At 34.6% G+C, this 15,131-nt stretch overlaps 2 protein-coding genes across 6 annotated transcripts in view; one reads left to right on the top strand and one right to left on the bottom strand.

Annotated features, from left to right (window-relative positions):
• The window catches only part of TRMT13 (tRNA methyltransferase 13 homolog), a 6,599-nt gene extending 1,153 nt beyond the window's left edge, over positions 1–5,446 (top strand). For both annotated transcript variants that reach the window (XM_021404501.1, XM_021404502.1), the window contains exons 4-11: positions 343–405; positions 526–595; positions 1,032–1,138; positions 1,624–1,791; positions 2,085–2,157; positions 3,039–3,113; positions 4,055–4,469; positions 4,783–5,446. In XM_021404501.1, coding sequence (XP_021260176.1) covers positions 343–405; positions 526–595; positions 1,032–1,138; positions 1,624–1,791; positions 2,085–2,157; positions 3,039–3,113; positions 4,055–4,469; positions 4,783–4,960 — 1,149 coding nt within the window. In that variant the 3' untranslated portion in view covers positions 4,961–5,446. The remainder of the gene's footprint in view (positions 1–342; positions 406–525; positions 596–1,031; positions 1,139–1,623; positions 1,792–2,084; positions 2,158–3,038; positions 3,114–4,054; positions 4,470–4,782) is intronic.
• The window catches only part of LRRC39 (leucine rich repeat containing 39), a 20,685-nt gene extending 5,554 nt beyond the window's left edge, over positions 1–15,131 (bottom strand). For 2 of the 4 annotated variants that reach the window (XR_002441082.1, XM_021404514.1), the window contains exons 1-8: positions 12,621–15,131; positions 11,597–11,702; positions 10,377–10,533; positions 9,660–9,796; positions 7,852–7,997; positions 7,293–7,445; positions 6,248–6,387; positions 5,220–5,286 (exon numbers count right to left, since the gene is read on the bottom strand). Coding sequence is in view for 3 of the 4 variants with exons in the window: in XM_021404514.1 (XP_021260189.1) it covers positions 5,222–5,286; positions 6,248–6,387; positions 7,293–7,445; positions 7,852–7,997; positions 9,660–9,796; positions 10,377–10,533; positions 11,597–11,702; positions 12,621–12,745 (1,029 nt within the window). In the remaining variant the exon portion in view is untranslated. Of the gene's footprint in view, positions 1–3,658; positions 4,376–5,219; positions 5,287–6,247; positions 6,388–7,292; positions 7,446–7,851; positions 7,998–9,659; positions 9,797–10,376; positions 10,534–11,596; positions 11,703–12,620 lie in introns of those variants that run through there. The other 2 variants (XM_021404513.1, XM_021404515.1) reach the window with 2 other exon arrangements.

Raw genomic sequence — 15,131 nt, 5'->3', positions numbered from 1 at the left:
GTGTTTCAGCAGCTGTTCCAAGATGACATAAGATGGCTTTTTATCTTCTACCTATCTGCCTTATCACTGCTGCAGTCGTAAAGTTGTCACTGTTACCAGTCTAGAAAGCATTAACAGCTTAGTTCTTACTAACATGTTTAATCTTGTAAAAATGTGCTAGAACAGTAAATTCTGCAGAGGACTCAGAATCGGACTTTAGGAAAATATTTTTTTTCCTCAGAATCTCTACTTTTGCAGTGGATTCCTATTGCCATGTACATTATGATGAAAGCACTGAAGAACTTAGCTTTTTGCTTCACAGTAATAAATAGAATCAGGTTGGTTTTCTTTTGCTTTTTAAAGGTCTACTTTGTTCAAGATATTAATGCAGGTGTAAAAGATGTAGCAGAAATACCAGAAAATCAAGTGAGTACATTTATTTGTTCTACAGCTTTTGCCCTACATAACATACTGCCGTTTATGGTAAGACTAAAGAACTGGCAAAAATAAAATGTCTTGCCTTTGTGTTTCTTTTTCTTTAAAAAGGTAACTATCTCTTCCCTATCCAAAGAGGAGCTAGAGAACTTAATCTCCAAGTTGAAAAAAGCAAGTAATGGTGAGCTCGCCTAATACTAAAAATAATACATCTTGAATAGATTAAATGTTTCCTTGTTATTTTTGTTGTTAAATACTTGTGAAAAAATGAGATGAACTTGATACTGGACACATCTGAAGTAATTAAGATGTAGGCAATACTCTTAATTGCTAAATTTTACTCAGCAGAATAAACTAGGTTGAGAGAATGATAAAACATTGATCTTTTGTCCACATAGCTACTTTCACTTCTTTGGTTTTCCGCTTAAATACCACTACAGATAAAAATATATTCCTATTACAAAGATACAATGATAGACTTAAGCTCCCAACAGACTATTTTGTTAGTGCTATAATTTGAGCTCGTATCTGAATATGAGTTGCAACATACGTTGAACATGAGTTTTGCACTTGAAACGCTTGAAACCTATGCTGAAAAGTTTTGTATTTGTATGCAGGTCTGGAACTTGGCCTTAAAGAACAAGTACTCTCTCACCAGGCTTTACAGGAAGCCTTAAATGACCCAAAAAATGGGGACTCTGCATTCAAACACTTGAAACAACAGGTATAGTTACTGCTATGAATGTCTTTAAAAAGGTGTAAACGTTCTAATGACTGCACATGCAGAGTGTTTGATACTTTATACAGAGGAAATCTCATGGTTTAGAATTCTATGTTTTTGAAATACTAGCATATATATATATATACACACATATTTATAGACCTACGAATAGCTGCTTTGCTAAGCGTTAGCAACAGGTTTATTAGGATCATGAAGTACAATGTGGGGTTCTTCTGAGCTTTCATTTATATATTCTTATTTTATATTGACTTAGTAGAGTTCTGTGGCAGGGTAATGCTAATTAGCTAGAAATTATAATTCTTTTCCTGTGCACACCCAGGATCTCTTTCCTAATCTGTTACGGAAGGAGGACTTGAGAAAGTTTTCTGCAGTTTGGTGGAGGAAGTTTTTTTTTTTGTTTTTTTTTTTTTAAATGAGGCATCACCTTATATTTGTGTGGTTCATAAATAATCTTTTTATGTTTGTAGGCTTCTATTTTAGGTAACATGGAAAAATTACATTTGCTTGGTCCAGGAAGATGTTTTGTTGAGTTTGGAGCTGGGCGAGGAAAGCTGTCTCACTGGGTTGATGTTGCCTTACAGGATTTTGAAAATACTCAATTTTTGCTTGTAGAAAGGGCAACTACAAGATTCAAGGTAAAAGAGAATATTGTCATATTAGCAGAGTATAATTTTTAAACTGTTGTCATCAAAACTGTTAGCGTTTGCTTTTTATCTTCCAAAATAACATAAAGTCTTTTAAAACATTGAAAGTTTCTAGACATGTGATTGTATGCGTTCCATGGTTTGCCAACAGTACACTTATTAGAAAAAAATTCTTGGTGTTTTAATGTTGGAAATTGACTTGAAAGGTAAACAACTGAGAGCTGCAGCAAAACTATAATTATTAGTAGACTGTCCTATTTAATTATCTTGTTTTATTTACATAGGTGGATGGAAAACATAAAAAGAGAGATTCTATATTTGAAAGGCTTCAAGTTGATATTCAGCATTTATGTTTAAGTAAGTTATTTCTTGACCCACATACCTCTGAAATGGAGGCTTAATTTTAGAATTGAATACTGGATATCAAGTCAATTTGTATGTAGCATGCTTACGTGTATCTGGTTCTCAGTGGTTACTTGGACACGTCAACAGTGCATGTATACACAGAAAGTAACAATTTTAATTATTAAGCAGGAATTTGAAATTATCTGCTTTTTATACATTATAGGTGGAAAGCACTAAAATAAATAATACTTTGTTATTATTGTCATTTTTAGAAGTTGCAGGTTTAGTTTTACATGTGCAGAAGGAAACAAGTTGTGTATATCACTGATGTGATACTCAAATCAATACTACAGAGTATGTAGGAACAGCTGTCTTCAGGAGCTGCATTAATGTCATACTTACATTTCGTAGTTAGTATGGAAAGGCTAGAGTGGTTAAATGGATAAATTTATCTTAGCATAATGCAAAATCCTGTATTTCTAATAGTGCATTTTAATAAAAGGCAAAGTATTTAAATTACTTTTTAATTGGAGCTAATCTCTCAGCTGCAGATAATTCCAGAGTTCTCTGGTAATCATTTTACTGCTGTATATTGTTGCTGCTCTGGAAGAAGAGTGTTGCTTCCTAACAGCATTAAAATATATTCTTTGCTTTTGACCAGGGTTGAGTTGTTTAAGAATAACCATATGCTTCTCAGACACAGCATCTGCTGCTTCTCATTTAAAAAAAAAAAATTCTTTCAGTAGCTTAAAACTGTATGTACAAACCTCTGTATTTTTAGTAGTGGTAAACATTTATTTGTTAAATGTGCTGAAATAATATTATCCAGAACAAGTATTTGCCCAGTTATCATAATACAGGTCGTTGTGTATTCTGTTTTGTTTGCTTTTCAGATAAGGTACCCATTTTAGAGAAGAAAAAATTACCAGTGGTAGGAATTGGGAAGCATTTGTGTGGTGCTGCCACAGGTATGCGGTGTGTGTGTTAACCACAGGACAATAGGATATTAAGCCCTACATTCTGAAGGGAATGATCTTCCAAATGGTTCCTTAATGCTTTTCTCTCCCTGTAACTATTTGTTGGTGAAGACAGAAATTCTACTCTGTTGACTACAGTAGAACAGAAAAATGGATAATAGTAGACAAGTTTTACTTTAGACAGAAGTAAAATCTTCCTAGTTTATTACAGAGTAGACCAAAGGATCGTGTGGGGTATGGGTCATGTATTTGTCAGCTGTTGAGAGTATTTTTTTTTTTTTTTAACACCATTATCTCTACCCTAACATATTTTTCTTCCTAAATTTATATTGGCTCTGAATACATATTCCAGGCAAACAATAAGAACTTTTTTCCATCCTGATAATTTTCAACTATTACACTTTTTCTAATGTTACATGCTTAACTAAGTTGAGAAAGACCTCTCATGTATGAAGCTTATATTGGTACTGTTACAACGATGACACAGTTAAACATTTATGAAGTATATGTATTATTAAGAAGCATAAACATACGGACATGAAGAAGCATATATATTAAATAGATTGTGTCCTGGATGTCAAACTTTTAGAGCAAATATTTGTATGCTTTATAAGGGAAGAGATCCTCCTAAATGTGCCAATCTGGTAAACAAAATATTTCAGCTCGACTGGGGTGGAAGAAAGACTGAAGAGAATAAGAACTTACTAGCTCTACAGGACTCATAAAATTCATTTAGCATATAAGGTTTTCATGTTTTCACAGTATGCTTCTCGTTTTTAGCTATCCTCAAAGTTGTTGCTTTTTGGCTTGCGATGCACACTTTTGTTCTTCGTGGGATGCAAGTTCCCAGCAGCAATACAGTCTATGTAAGTAAAGGCAAGGTGTACATTGCTCTTATTTTTAGTATCTCTCTTTTTTTTTTTTTTCCCCAGATCTTGCTTTGAGGTGTTTGGTAGAAAGGTATGCAACTTGCTGTAATGAAGAAAATGAAGAGCCTGCACCAAAACGTCCTAAGAATAAAGCAGAAGGGTCTTCTAACAGTTCAAGTGATGATGATAATGAAAGTAACAAAGACTTTAAGCCTGTAGCTGGAATTGTTATTGCTCTGTGTTGCCATCACAAATGTGACTGGACACATTATGTAGGCAGAGAGTTCTTTAAATCAGTAGGACTTGGACCAGTAGAATTTCATTATTTTCAGAGGATGAGTAGCTGGGCCACTTGTGGCATGCAAGAAATCATAACCAAAGCCTCTACAAATGAAGAAAGTGAAGATCACACTAACAACACAGAAGAGCATGACCAAACATACAGTAAAACAGAGACTGGTTCTGATGCTCTACAAGGGTATGTGATTTTTTTTTTTCCTAGCATACAAACTCTTGCAAAAATCAGAATTATGTACAGTGGAACACAAAATTGGTTTGTATGTTCAAAATAAGTCATTTTACAGAAGCATTATTATCACTTATTGTATTGAAACATTCTACTTTAAAAATAGAATTTCCGTGGACATAAATATTTATATATGCTTGCCTGATTTGAAGTGAAATTATAGTGATTTTAGTAGTCTTTCTAAGCTCAAATGCTAATGTTAATTAACAAAATTGTTCTCCTAAGACGTTCTGTTCTTTTTTTCCCTCCCTCTTTGTGAAACTAGGCTTCTTACTGTTGAAGAGCGAAAGGAGATAGGTTCCCTCTGTAAACTGCTGATTGATCATGGACGGATCAAATATTTACAACACCGAGGATACAAGGCTGCACTACAGTACTATACAGATTCTTCCGTGTCCTTGGAGAATGTCCTGTTGACAGCTGTCCCAGAGACAACTACATGACAAGATACAAATTTGGAACTGGCACAAAAACTATAAAATCTATCTGGATTGTTTAAAAAGCAGATTCAGTGCTTACAGAAGACCCGTTTTAGTCTTTCCTTATCCCAATAAAAGGTTTTATGTTTCCTAGTTTCACTGGAAATTACAAATATATGCAAAGCAGTTCTCATTGCTAGAAAAATAAAATCCCTAAGAATACTTGAAACTAATTGCAAGCCGTATTGTTAGGAAAAAGTATATTTTGATAGTTTCTACTCACAGTTAAGTTCCTTCATCATTAGCATTTATGATAGGAGGAGCAGCGGAAGTGCAGCTTTCCACAGTTCCTGAAAGACAGTGGGTTAAAATAAGAGATATTAACATAATTTGTTTCCAGTTTGAAGTTCAGGATAGCTTTGCATTTCCTCCTAAATTATTTTTCTTAGGTACTTATTTCATCACCTCTAGGAACATTCAGTAAAGAATAAAACAAATTTTTAAAACATTTGTCCTGATGTATTCTTGTTAACTTAAATATTCATTCATAAAACATGGATAAGAAAAAGAACTAGCTTAGGGTTTTGAAGAGCATTTTAAACCCTTTGTGACGTACAGAATGGAAGATCAAACAGAATGTTTTTGTATCTTCTGTGGCTGGAATTCTTTACAAATAACAGCTGCCACCTGCACGTCTGTTCAGAAGTGCTTATTTTGATCTTTTACTGAAACCATTAAGCATGCAGAGAAATTTAATCTGTTTCCTATGAGATTACTAGCAGCAGGATTTTTTGACATAGCAATTTAGAAGGGAGATGAAAGTGTGGGGGATGCTTTGTTTAGGTGACTGGATTTTTGTCAGGGAGAGACAAAATTTGACGTGAGCAGTTGTGAGAAACATCTGTTTATCAGGTGTTGCAAATTCACTGCTAAAAAATGTTAGATGTTGGAAATTTACATCCTGTTTTAGTAGTCTCCATCTGGACAACATCCAAAAATAGGTAACACTGAGCTTGCTAGGACAGTGTCAGAAGATCTGTACTATCTGACTGCTTCAATTGCAAATACAGCAGCATCAGTACTTTCAGTGCATTTCTGCTAGAAAACATGCCTTCCTGAGAAGATGTACTGTGCCAGCTTCTGATATGCACACCCCTGTCCTCAGTAAAATTCTGCTTGCAGACTTTGGAAAATACTATTCCAGGCTTTTCGTGTGTCATTTGTATATGTACTCTAGTTTTCTTCTATCCCGCTTAGCCTTCCCTTTGTCACTTCATTCCAGAGGGACTGGAATTAATAAAAAAGGCATACCTGTTTTCTTCAGTGACTCCTGGATATACATGTGCATGAATTCAATGCCAAACATCTCCTGTTGCTCCTCCTCTTCTGTATTCTCACACGGAGGGAGTGTTATCTCTAACTCCAGTGGGTTGTCTCTGAAGTTGACAAATCTGTCAGGTCAGTGGAAGAAGTTACATTTGCATTACATCTTGGCCAGAGAGAACAACTTTTGAAACTGAATTAAGACTTATCAGGTAACATTTGGAACAAGAGAAACAGAGTTTAAGGATATTCTTCCAGATGCTATGAGTCTTAAGTTGAAACCATTAACGTATTAGCAGAATCAGAAAACTAAGTGAAGAAGATTTCTTAAAATAACTAGCTGACTGTTGTGGGAGAAAGTATTGCAGTTCTCATCATTTTGCCTTCTGGGTTTCACTCTGTTGTCAGCATCATCCAGCTTCCACAGATAAGCAGATGAGAACACGTGTGCAAATGTTGGTGTTCTAACTGCAAGGTAAGTCTGCCCAGTCTCCCTCTGTTCTTAGTCCACCCCCTTCACCTGTTCCATGTATACCACAGCTTGACTATTTATGATGCTTGCCTTAGGGTAATCCTACAGTGTGCCCAGGATATTCTAACAGCTGTAGGAAGGAGGAAAATAAACCCCATAAAATCGACATTTCCCTACTTGAAGAGAATGTCACCTCCCAATCCCTGTCCCCCTCACCATTACACTCTACATAGCTACCATTACCCAGGAACAACTAAGATTGTACATAGATAAAGCCTACAGGGCTCTCTTTACAAATTAAAGATTATACAAGATTACCTGCCCCTGATGTGCAAAAATGTATTAGTCTCCTTAAACTTTGGGAGCGTAACTATCAGACCTTATGTTCTTCAAACGGATCATGCTTCTCAAAGCTTTCTTGACCAGATTCTCAAATGTGAATCTGTGTAATTATGCTGTAAAACTGTGGACGCACCTTTTCCACTTCCTCTATGATATACAACTTAAGGGAGGCTTTAAAACTTACCTGCTGGTATTTATATTTCTGTTGCTTTTTCTTACCTCAGATTTGTCATGTGCTTCATACAAGCAGGAATATCCTTAAGTCTGTTGTTGCTAAGAACAAGAGTACTAAGATTTTTCATATTAACAATGGTTTCTGGCAAAGAGTTAATTTCATTCCTTTGGAGCCATAAAGTATGGAGATTTTCCATTCTGTAAAAGTAGGTATTTCCTCAATCAGTCAAGATGCAGAAAATTTGTATTAATGATTGGTAAGATTTATTTTCTAAATTGATTATTTACAACAGCCACATAAAGGACTCACATAAAGAATAATAAAATTCTCAAAGAAAATCCCATATCCAAGATAACTATCTATCTAAACTGCTCCTTGAAAATGTCATTAGCAAGAAACATTTAACGTGGTAACTAATAGTGAATCTATTATTTATTTATTTGTTAAATGAATTACTCCAACTTATCAAAAATACACAAAAGCTGATAAATCTTAAGTTTGCTATCAGATTAATATTGAAATAGCTTTTGAAACAGGATTCAACCATTAGAATTTCAGTGCAGTACAATTCAGACTATGATGTGTGCTTTGAGCTGTGTTTACCTGTCAATGGCATCAGGAAGCTTCTGGAGTCGATTTCCCCCCATATCTAACCATTCTAGATTTGGCATGTTCAGAAGAGCTGAAGGGATGGTAGTAAACTGATTCATACATAAATCTATGTGTGAAAGCTTCTTTAAATCACTTAGCTGAAGGGAAAGAGATTTAATACAATTTTATGTGGATGTTCCATTACAGCACTGATGTAGAGATGTTTACTGAAAAAAATGAAAACGTAACATTAAAACACGTTTGGAGCTTGTAAACATAGAATGGTTTCTGAGTTACATTAACTGAATTTCAAAGTACAATTACAGCACTTACCTGGAGGGTAGGTGCGTAGGTTTGAAACTGTTCAGGCGGTTAAACTTTATCTCCTTTATCTCATATAGAGTGAGCACCCTAAATGCTGAGAAGCTGAATGTCATGACTACAATGCAGATACATCCCAAACATAAAGAAAAGGATTTTTAAAGACATCGCCTGGAGCTATTTAAAAGATGTGTAGATGTGGTGCTTAGGGACATGTTTTAGTGGTAGACTTGGCAGTGGCTACATTTAGGGTTGGACTTGATGATCTTAGAGGTCTTTTCCAATATAGGTGATTCTATGACTATATTCTATGATCACAGTCTTTAGTATTTCATGCTTTGCTGGTGCTTCCCCATGCAATTTGCTGTATTTCATTAACCAAAGATTTAGGTTTTTTGTGGTTCATATCGCATGGATGGTATTTTGGAGGGAACTTAGATACTTGTGAAGTCTATCAGTACTGCAAGACATTAAAAATTAAATATAACCTCAATGAGTGCTGCAACACCTAGGTCCTTTGGTGAATCATGCATTCAAATGCTTTTTGTAATTTTCAGGCAATGCAAAGATGTTTGATTGCAAATCTGGCCCAACACGAAAAACTATGCATGTACATATAACCAAACTAAATTTACACTAAATATCTCAGGTGTTCACAACAGCGTGATCTCAAAAGGAAAGAACTATGTATTTACTATTACTTACTGTGAGGTGTTACTTTAAGAGCTATTGCTCTATATTAAATCTTATAACTTTTATCCATGTAGATTTAGTAAATTCTGCATTCTGATTAATCATGTATGTTTTTATTTGAAGATTTGTTGGGTATTGTTGTTTGGACTCAATTTTGCAATGCTAACTAATACCACTACTGTGTTTGTTTATACACTACAACAAGTAGATATGGTTACGTACTTGACATCTCTGTACCTAAGAGACCAATACTTGGAGATGCAGGTCTTTCTCACATATAGGTTAGACCAAATTAAAGTTCAACCGTATATAAGCAATTGCTTTATTCTCTTTTAATTGCTTTCAGCATCTTCTCAGAACAAAATTAATTCAACTTGTTGTGCATAGAAAATTGTCTAAATCACACAAACCCTCTTCATAGTTAGAGGCCCAGGTAAAGATGCTTTCAATTATATGGTGGCAAATGGTATGAACTTGTATTCTCAGCCTTAAAAGGGATCTTCTCTGTGCTAAGATATCAGATCCACAGTGGGGTAAATCTGAAGATCTTCAGCCTAAACTAACATCAAGTGTATTGCTGTCCTGTATGCTCATTTACCTGGACAATGATTAGCTCTTGCAACTACTCAGGTATATTTGCCATTCTCATGTGTCTTCAGTTGAATTAGTGATATGAATACTGTTTACATGTGCATTAATATGGATTAGTTACGACATTAGAATACCACAGCAAATACAAGAACACAGAGTAAATTCAAAATATACATCACAAGATAAGTAAGTAAATAAATCAGAATAGTCAAAACCTGTGGAGGAAGATCACAGATATTCCTGTTGACAGCCAGTTCCAATCTTTCCAGACTGATGCAATTACCTATTTCCTTAGGAACAGACTTTATTCTATTGTAACTGAGAAGCAGCTCTTGGAGGCCAGTCAGCTGGCCTGCAGAGAGCACAAATGAGAAAGAATGAACATGAACGTTTATTGTATTTGAAATAAAGTATTGATGTTTTTTTGTTATCCTAACAATGTTATAGAAAAGTTCTATTTTCTCATCATATATAAATAAATAAAAATTTAAATTAAAGGATTTCAGGACTCTAGTACAGAATTCTAGATGAGTACTTCAAAAAACCCAAAAACTTTTGAAAAGGACAACTCATGCCATGAACTCAGAACTTGAAGCCCGTTTTTCAATATCTCTTTTCTAAGCAGGCTCTCTTATATCTATTATCTGCTCTGCTTATAAGCTTTTTTTTTTTTTTTTTTTTTAATCCCCATGGGGAGCTAACATAAAGATATGTCTTCCCCATCTGGACTTTTTTTTTTTTTTTTTTTTTTTAAACATTTGTTGGGAATTGGTGGCCTTAAGATCTCTATCTAGCTGCCAAATATAAGTAATGTTTACTAACTACACAGTTGTAAAGTTACAGAGGTAAAATGCCAAGAAATGGCATGCTTGCATAACATTAATTTTCTTAGAAAAGCAGTATAAAATAAAATAAAAGAAAGTACAGCTCACCAATTTCTTTAGGTACGCTTTCTATTGAATTCCGGGATAGATCAAGAACAACAAGATTGTGAAATCTTCCAACGAACTGAGGAATTTTCTGCAAGCTAGTTCTATGAAGCTGCCATTCTTGGAGATGGACTAATTTCAATAAGCAGGAAGGTAATGTCTAAGACAAGAAATAGGAATCCAAAGAAATTCAGCTTAATAAACAAGAATATGGGTTTAGGCAGAAAGTGGTGGTAGGATTTTTGTTTTCTCATTAACATTTTGTATTGTGATTTAAAAAAAAAAATATATATATATATATATATTTCCTTCTTCTCAAGCTATACTGTAACATCCAAAGAACAACTCCAACTATGTGAGTCATTGTAACCATCAGTTTCATCCGCACACTGTTCTCTCCCAGGATTTAGACATCTGCTCTACTGTCATTGCTTGAAAAGTTTCAGGCTTTATAACTGAGGATGAAGCTGCTCTAAATGGATTGTTGCCTTAAATGATTATCTAAATGACACTTTCTGTTCTGTTAAGGGAAACAGCAAGCAGCTGAGAGCAGAAGGATAGAAACACTCCAGTGTTTACATGTTAGGAATTCCAAACAAAGAACAGAGCCTCCCTATACTGAACACCAGAGTATTGCTGGGCAGGGCTGTTACTCTTACTGACCTCAACATAGTCTAATTCTCTTCACAGAACTGGCACCCGCATTTCTGCGTTGATAAAGCTACCAGCTCTGTAGCTTGTCCTCATTGCTAGATTCCATTCTGTTGTTGATTCTACAGTTAGCCAATTTCCTATGTGCATTAGAAACAACAATCTGAGCATCTAACTCGCTCGTTGTCACTCAGAAAGTAAGTAACAATAAAAAATCTTTTTGTGCATCTAAACACAGAGGTTTTTCATCTTGAGATATTTCAGTAGTTTGGGTGCGTTAACAAAATGAAGATGTACCTAATTAAACTCATATTTTGCAATGTAAATCAATTATAATGCAGGAAAGTCTTTTGGGCTTTATTTTTGCAGAGTATTGCTTAATATTTGGAACTAAAAAAATCAGCTTGCTTTTACGTTCTCACAACTGTGCATCTCAATTCATGGTTAGCAAAGCAAAACATGAGCATTTCATGATTAGAAATAGTGCAGCTGTGAGTGTAAAGATGTAAATAGTGGTCTTCAAACACATCAAGTCATTCAGTCCAAGCAATATTAATACCTATACACAATACCTTCCATTCTTCTTCCTCTATCCTTAAAACTGCTCTTCCATCTTCATTAATTACTTTTTCTTTGAGTTTTGCTAAAGTGGCTCTCTCCTCACAGACAAGCAGTAACCTTAAAAAGAAAGAAAATTTGTCAGTGGTGCAGCTATGAATACAGGCAATAATTACTAACCATTACATTTTTTGGAACAACAAAGAGGCAGTAGTTACTTTGGATGAGTAACAATATTGTTTCTGGATGCTCATTATATTACCAATTGAGGGAAGACAAGAACATAAAGTAATGCTTGACTGAGTTAATTTATAGTAATTCTATTCATCTGCAGCTCAGCATAGTTCAGTTTTAGAGTCAGAAGGAAAATAAAACTTTATTCAGTTTCATCACATTGCAGCCAGGAAACGGAAAGTAAATTCACATGAAGTGATAATTCCAAAGTCATTAATTTTGAAACAATCTCGCGATGGGACAGAAAGCTTTCAATCCCACCAAATAAAAGTTCAATCAAACAAGGTCAATCAGCTAGGGATTCTTTTAGCTTTGTTTCCAGTGGGGACTTGAACGAGAATTTTAATAATTAACCTAATTAACCTAATTCTTTATCTGCTTTTATTTTCCATTTGTAACTTCTGAATTTGTTATTCCACTTCAAACATCTGACAAATGAGGAACGGTTCCAAAAATGCTAAATTTCTTTACATTTCATGAAATTGCTGGCCACTCAGAAAAGAAGACTAAAAGACTCTGTTAATGCTTCCATTGAGAATAAAACAAATCAGACCAAATTAGAGCATGCACACAGGAGAGGACTTCAATATCTGTATTTATTGGATTTAGTGTATATGCTAATATTTTTATCAATAGAACACATCTGATTGATTGACCTGAACATATTGCCAGACTGTAACCAGCGGGAATTCTACTCCAGTAAAGACTAAAGAATTACTGTGGATGAGTTTGGAAAGACTACTTGTAGTCATCTGCAATGTAACTTGGGTCTAGCTTTTCACATACCACCTACAGTTTACCTACCTTCCTGCAGACCTCTCTCTGAATTCCTTTTCTTTCCGTAATTCTTCATTTATCTTCTGTATTCTCACTTCCCAAAGTGTCTTCACAGCAGTGAATGATCCAATACAAACGGCAGTTTCAGTCATGATTCTTACATGTTCAGTTTTGATCACAGGAATCCAACTGTGAATTTCAGTGCCTCAGTGCGTGTATCACCTACCACGTGGGGGCAGCGACATGAAAGCTAAAATACTGCCATATCTCTTTGATTATATCATTAAATATAGTTAATCTATAGAGCTAACAGAATTTTACCAATTGCTTTCTATGTACAAAATAACTATACCCTGTTAAATTTTCTGAAATAAAATCCAATATAAGTTAGTAAAAATGGTAATTAGTTTCAAAAATCAGTTTTCAACAAAATCATTATACAACGAACTAGAGAATTTACCGTGGGAGATGACTATTATCAAAGATGTTTACACAACTAGAATAAATAGTGACAAAAAATTAATTAGAAAGTATAAGGAATTTCAACATTCATTTTGGGAAGCAAGTTAAATACTAACTTGAATGAACAATTTTGAACTTCTTTTCCCCAAAAGGTACCTGTATGAAGGATCTTTTTACAATCTCTTCTGCATTCTTCTTCAGAACAACTGTTTCTTTCAGTTCATTACAATTGTAGACTGAGAACGACCATCATTATTAAATGTGGATATAAGAATTAATTTCTTCCTGGGAGGGGAATGAGTGTTCTATGTAATTCCAAGTAATTAATCGTGACAGTTGGATCCTGGGTTGTACAAATACTTGCAATGAAAGGAATTTTGCACTTCAGAGAAACTGAAACATTGCTGGAAACATATTAGCACGAGTATTTATTTGTACTAATTTTCTTAATTGTATCTCTCACACTATAGTGTACAGTTAGTAATGCATTACCTTTTAAAAAAGACTTCTCATACTCTTTGCATCTCCTTCAGAATCTTGCAGCTCTCCTGAGTGTCAAGATCCAAATCAAATCAGGCTAATGTTTTGAAATCATCTTTTCCTTAGGGAGATAATTAATACATAATTTTCTGAAGAGCAGCAAAGTTACTCTGTTATCCCAATAAGTACACCCTTCTAAAAAGCATTCTTATTGCCATTTAATGTTTACCATGTATTTTGCTAACATAGTTGTTTGTAAAGTCTGATTGTATTGAAATCAATTTAAAAGGTACAGCGAAGCAAATACTAATTTTAAATTGTCAAGATTGTTTCCTGTTCTAAAGACAGCATGAAACCACATTATAAAGCTTGACCAAAAAAAAAAAAAATAATCTGGTCCAATACATCTATATTAAGAATCCTTAACCGTTCTTTACTTGTTAAGGAAGAGTGGCAGGATTTGACAGGTGATACAAAAGGCATCCCACAACGTGGCACAGTGCTGTCTGGCACTCAATTAGGAATTCAATCCCTTTTTAGGGATTCACTCCTTTCTCCTCTGAAACGATAAGATTTTTTCATCTTTCCCACCCCTGTGTCAATATGATCACGTTTATTTGCTGTACTTTGAAAGACTAACTTCTCATCCAGTGGTACTCAGAGTAAATACCTTTCCATTCCTCTTCCCCACATGCAACACCAGTGACTAAAACACTGTATGAGGCTTTTTGCTCCAATTAGCAGTTGCAATTTAAATTGCCCTATTTCTAGAATTAGTCTCCTACTGAGAAAAAGTGATTTACCTGATCAATCATACCTGTTGTTCATAGACATTTTCAGGTAGAAAACTACAAATCTTTTGAGGTATGTTGTACAGAAAAGATGCATTAAGGTTCCAATCTCTACAAATTTGTTCATACATGCACTACTAAAGCCAATATCAGACTACACAATCAAAACAGTACTTATTTCTAGTGAAAGCGTACACTTGGCAAAAAGTGGAAAGCAGATAATTCAATAAATATTGCTTTAGAATCATGAAATACAAAAGAGGCTCTAAGCATATGATTCTATTTTAAAGGATATTTAATTATATAATAACAGGATTATCATCAAATCTTCTTCTTTGTTTCCTGACAAACAATAAGACATAATAATCATATTGCCACTGACAATTCAGAAGTGAATTCCCAAATGTGGCTGTAAAATAAACACAAATTACTCCCGTGTAATCCGATCCCCCCAAAAAATCATCTCCAAGAGAGTTTAGAGCAACTTACCTCAAATATTTGGTTTTCAAAGATTTTCCATGACTCACTGCTTTCTGTGCAAGAGCCTAGGTAAGTTACGAATTTTGCTTTTACTATCAAGACCATTTGGAACTCTCACTCAGACTCCAATGCAATGTTAGTCTAGTTCTAATTTTAGCCTACGCTGAGAATAGAAGGTATCACATGAAGCACTTCTGCTACACCCTCCAGCACTTACCATTCCTAATGTCCTCCTAGTTTGCTGAACATGACTGGACTCCCATAAACTGTTTATAAGATTAATAAAAGTTAACAGCTGTGAACAAAACCAAATTCTTATGCTTCC

The sequence above is a fragment of the Numida meleagris genome, chromosome 7 (assembly GCF_002078875.1).
Source record: "Numida meleagris isolate 19003 breed g44 Domestic line chromosome 7, NumMel1.0, whole genome shotgun sequence".
NCBI classification, from domain to species: Eukaryota; Metazoa; Chordata; class Aves; order Galliformes; family Numididae; genus Numida; species Numida meleagris.
This window is presented reverse-complemented; position numbering and strand designations above follow the sequence as displayed.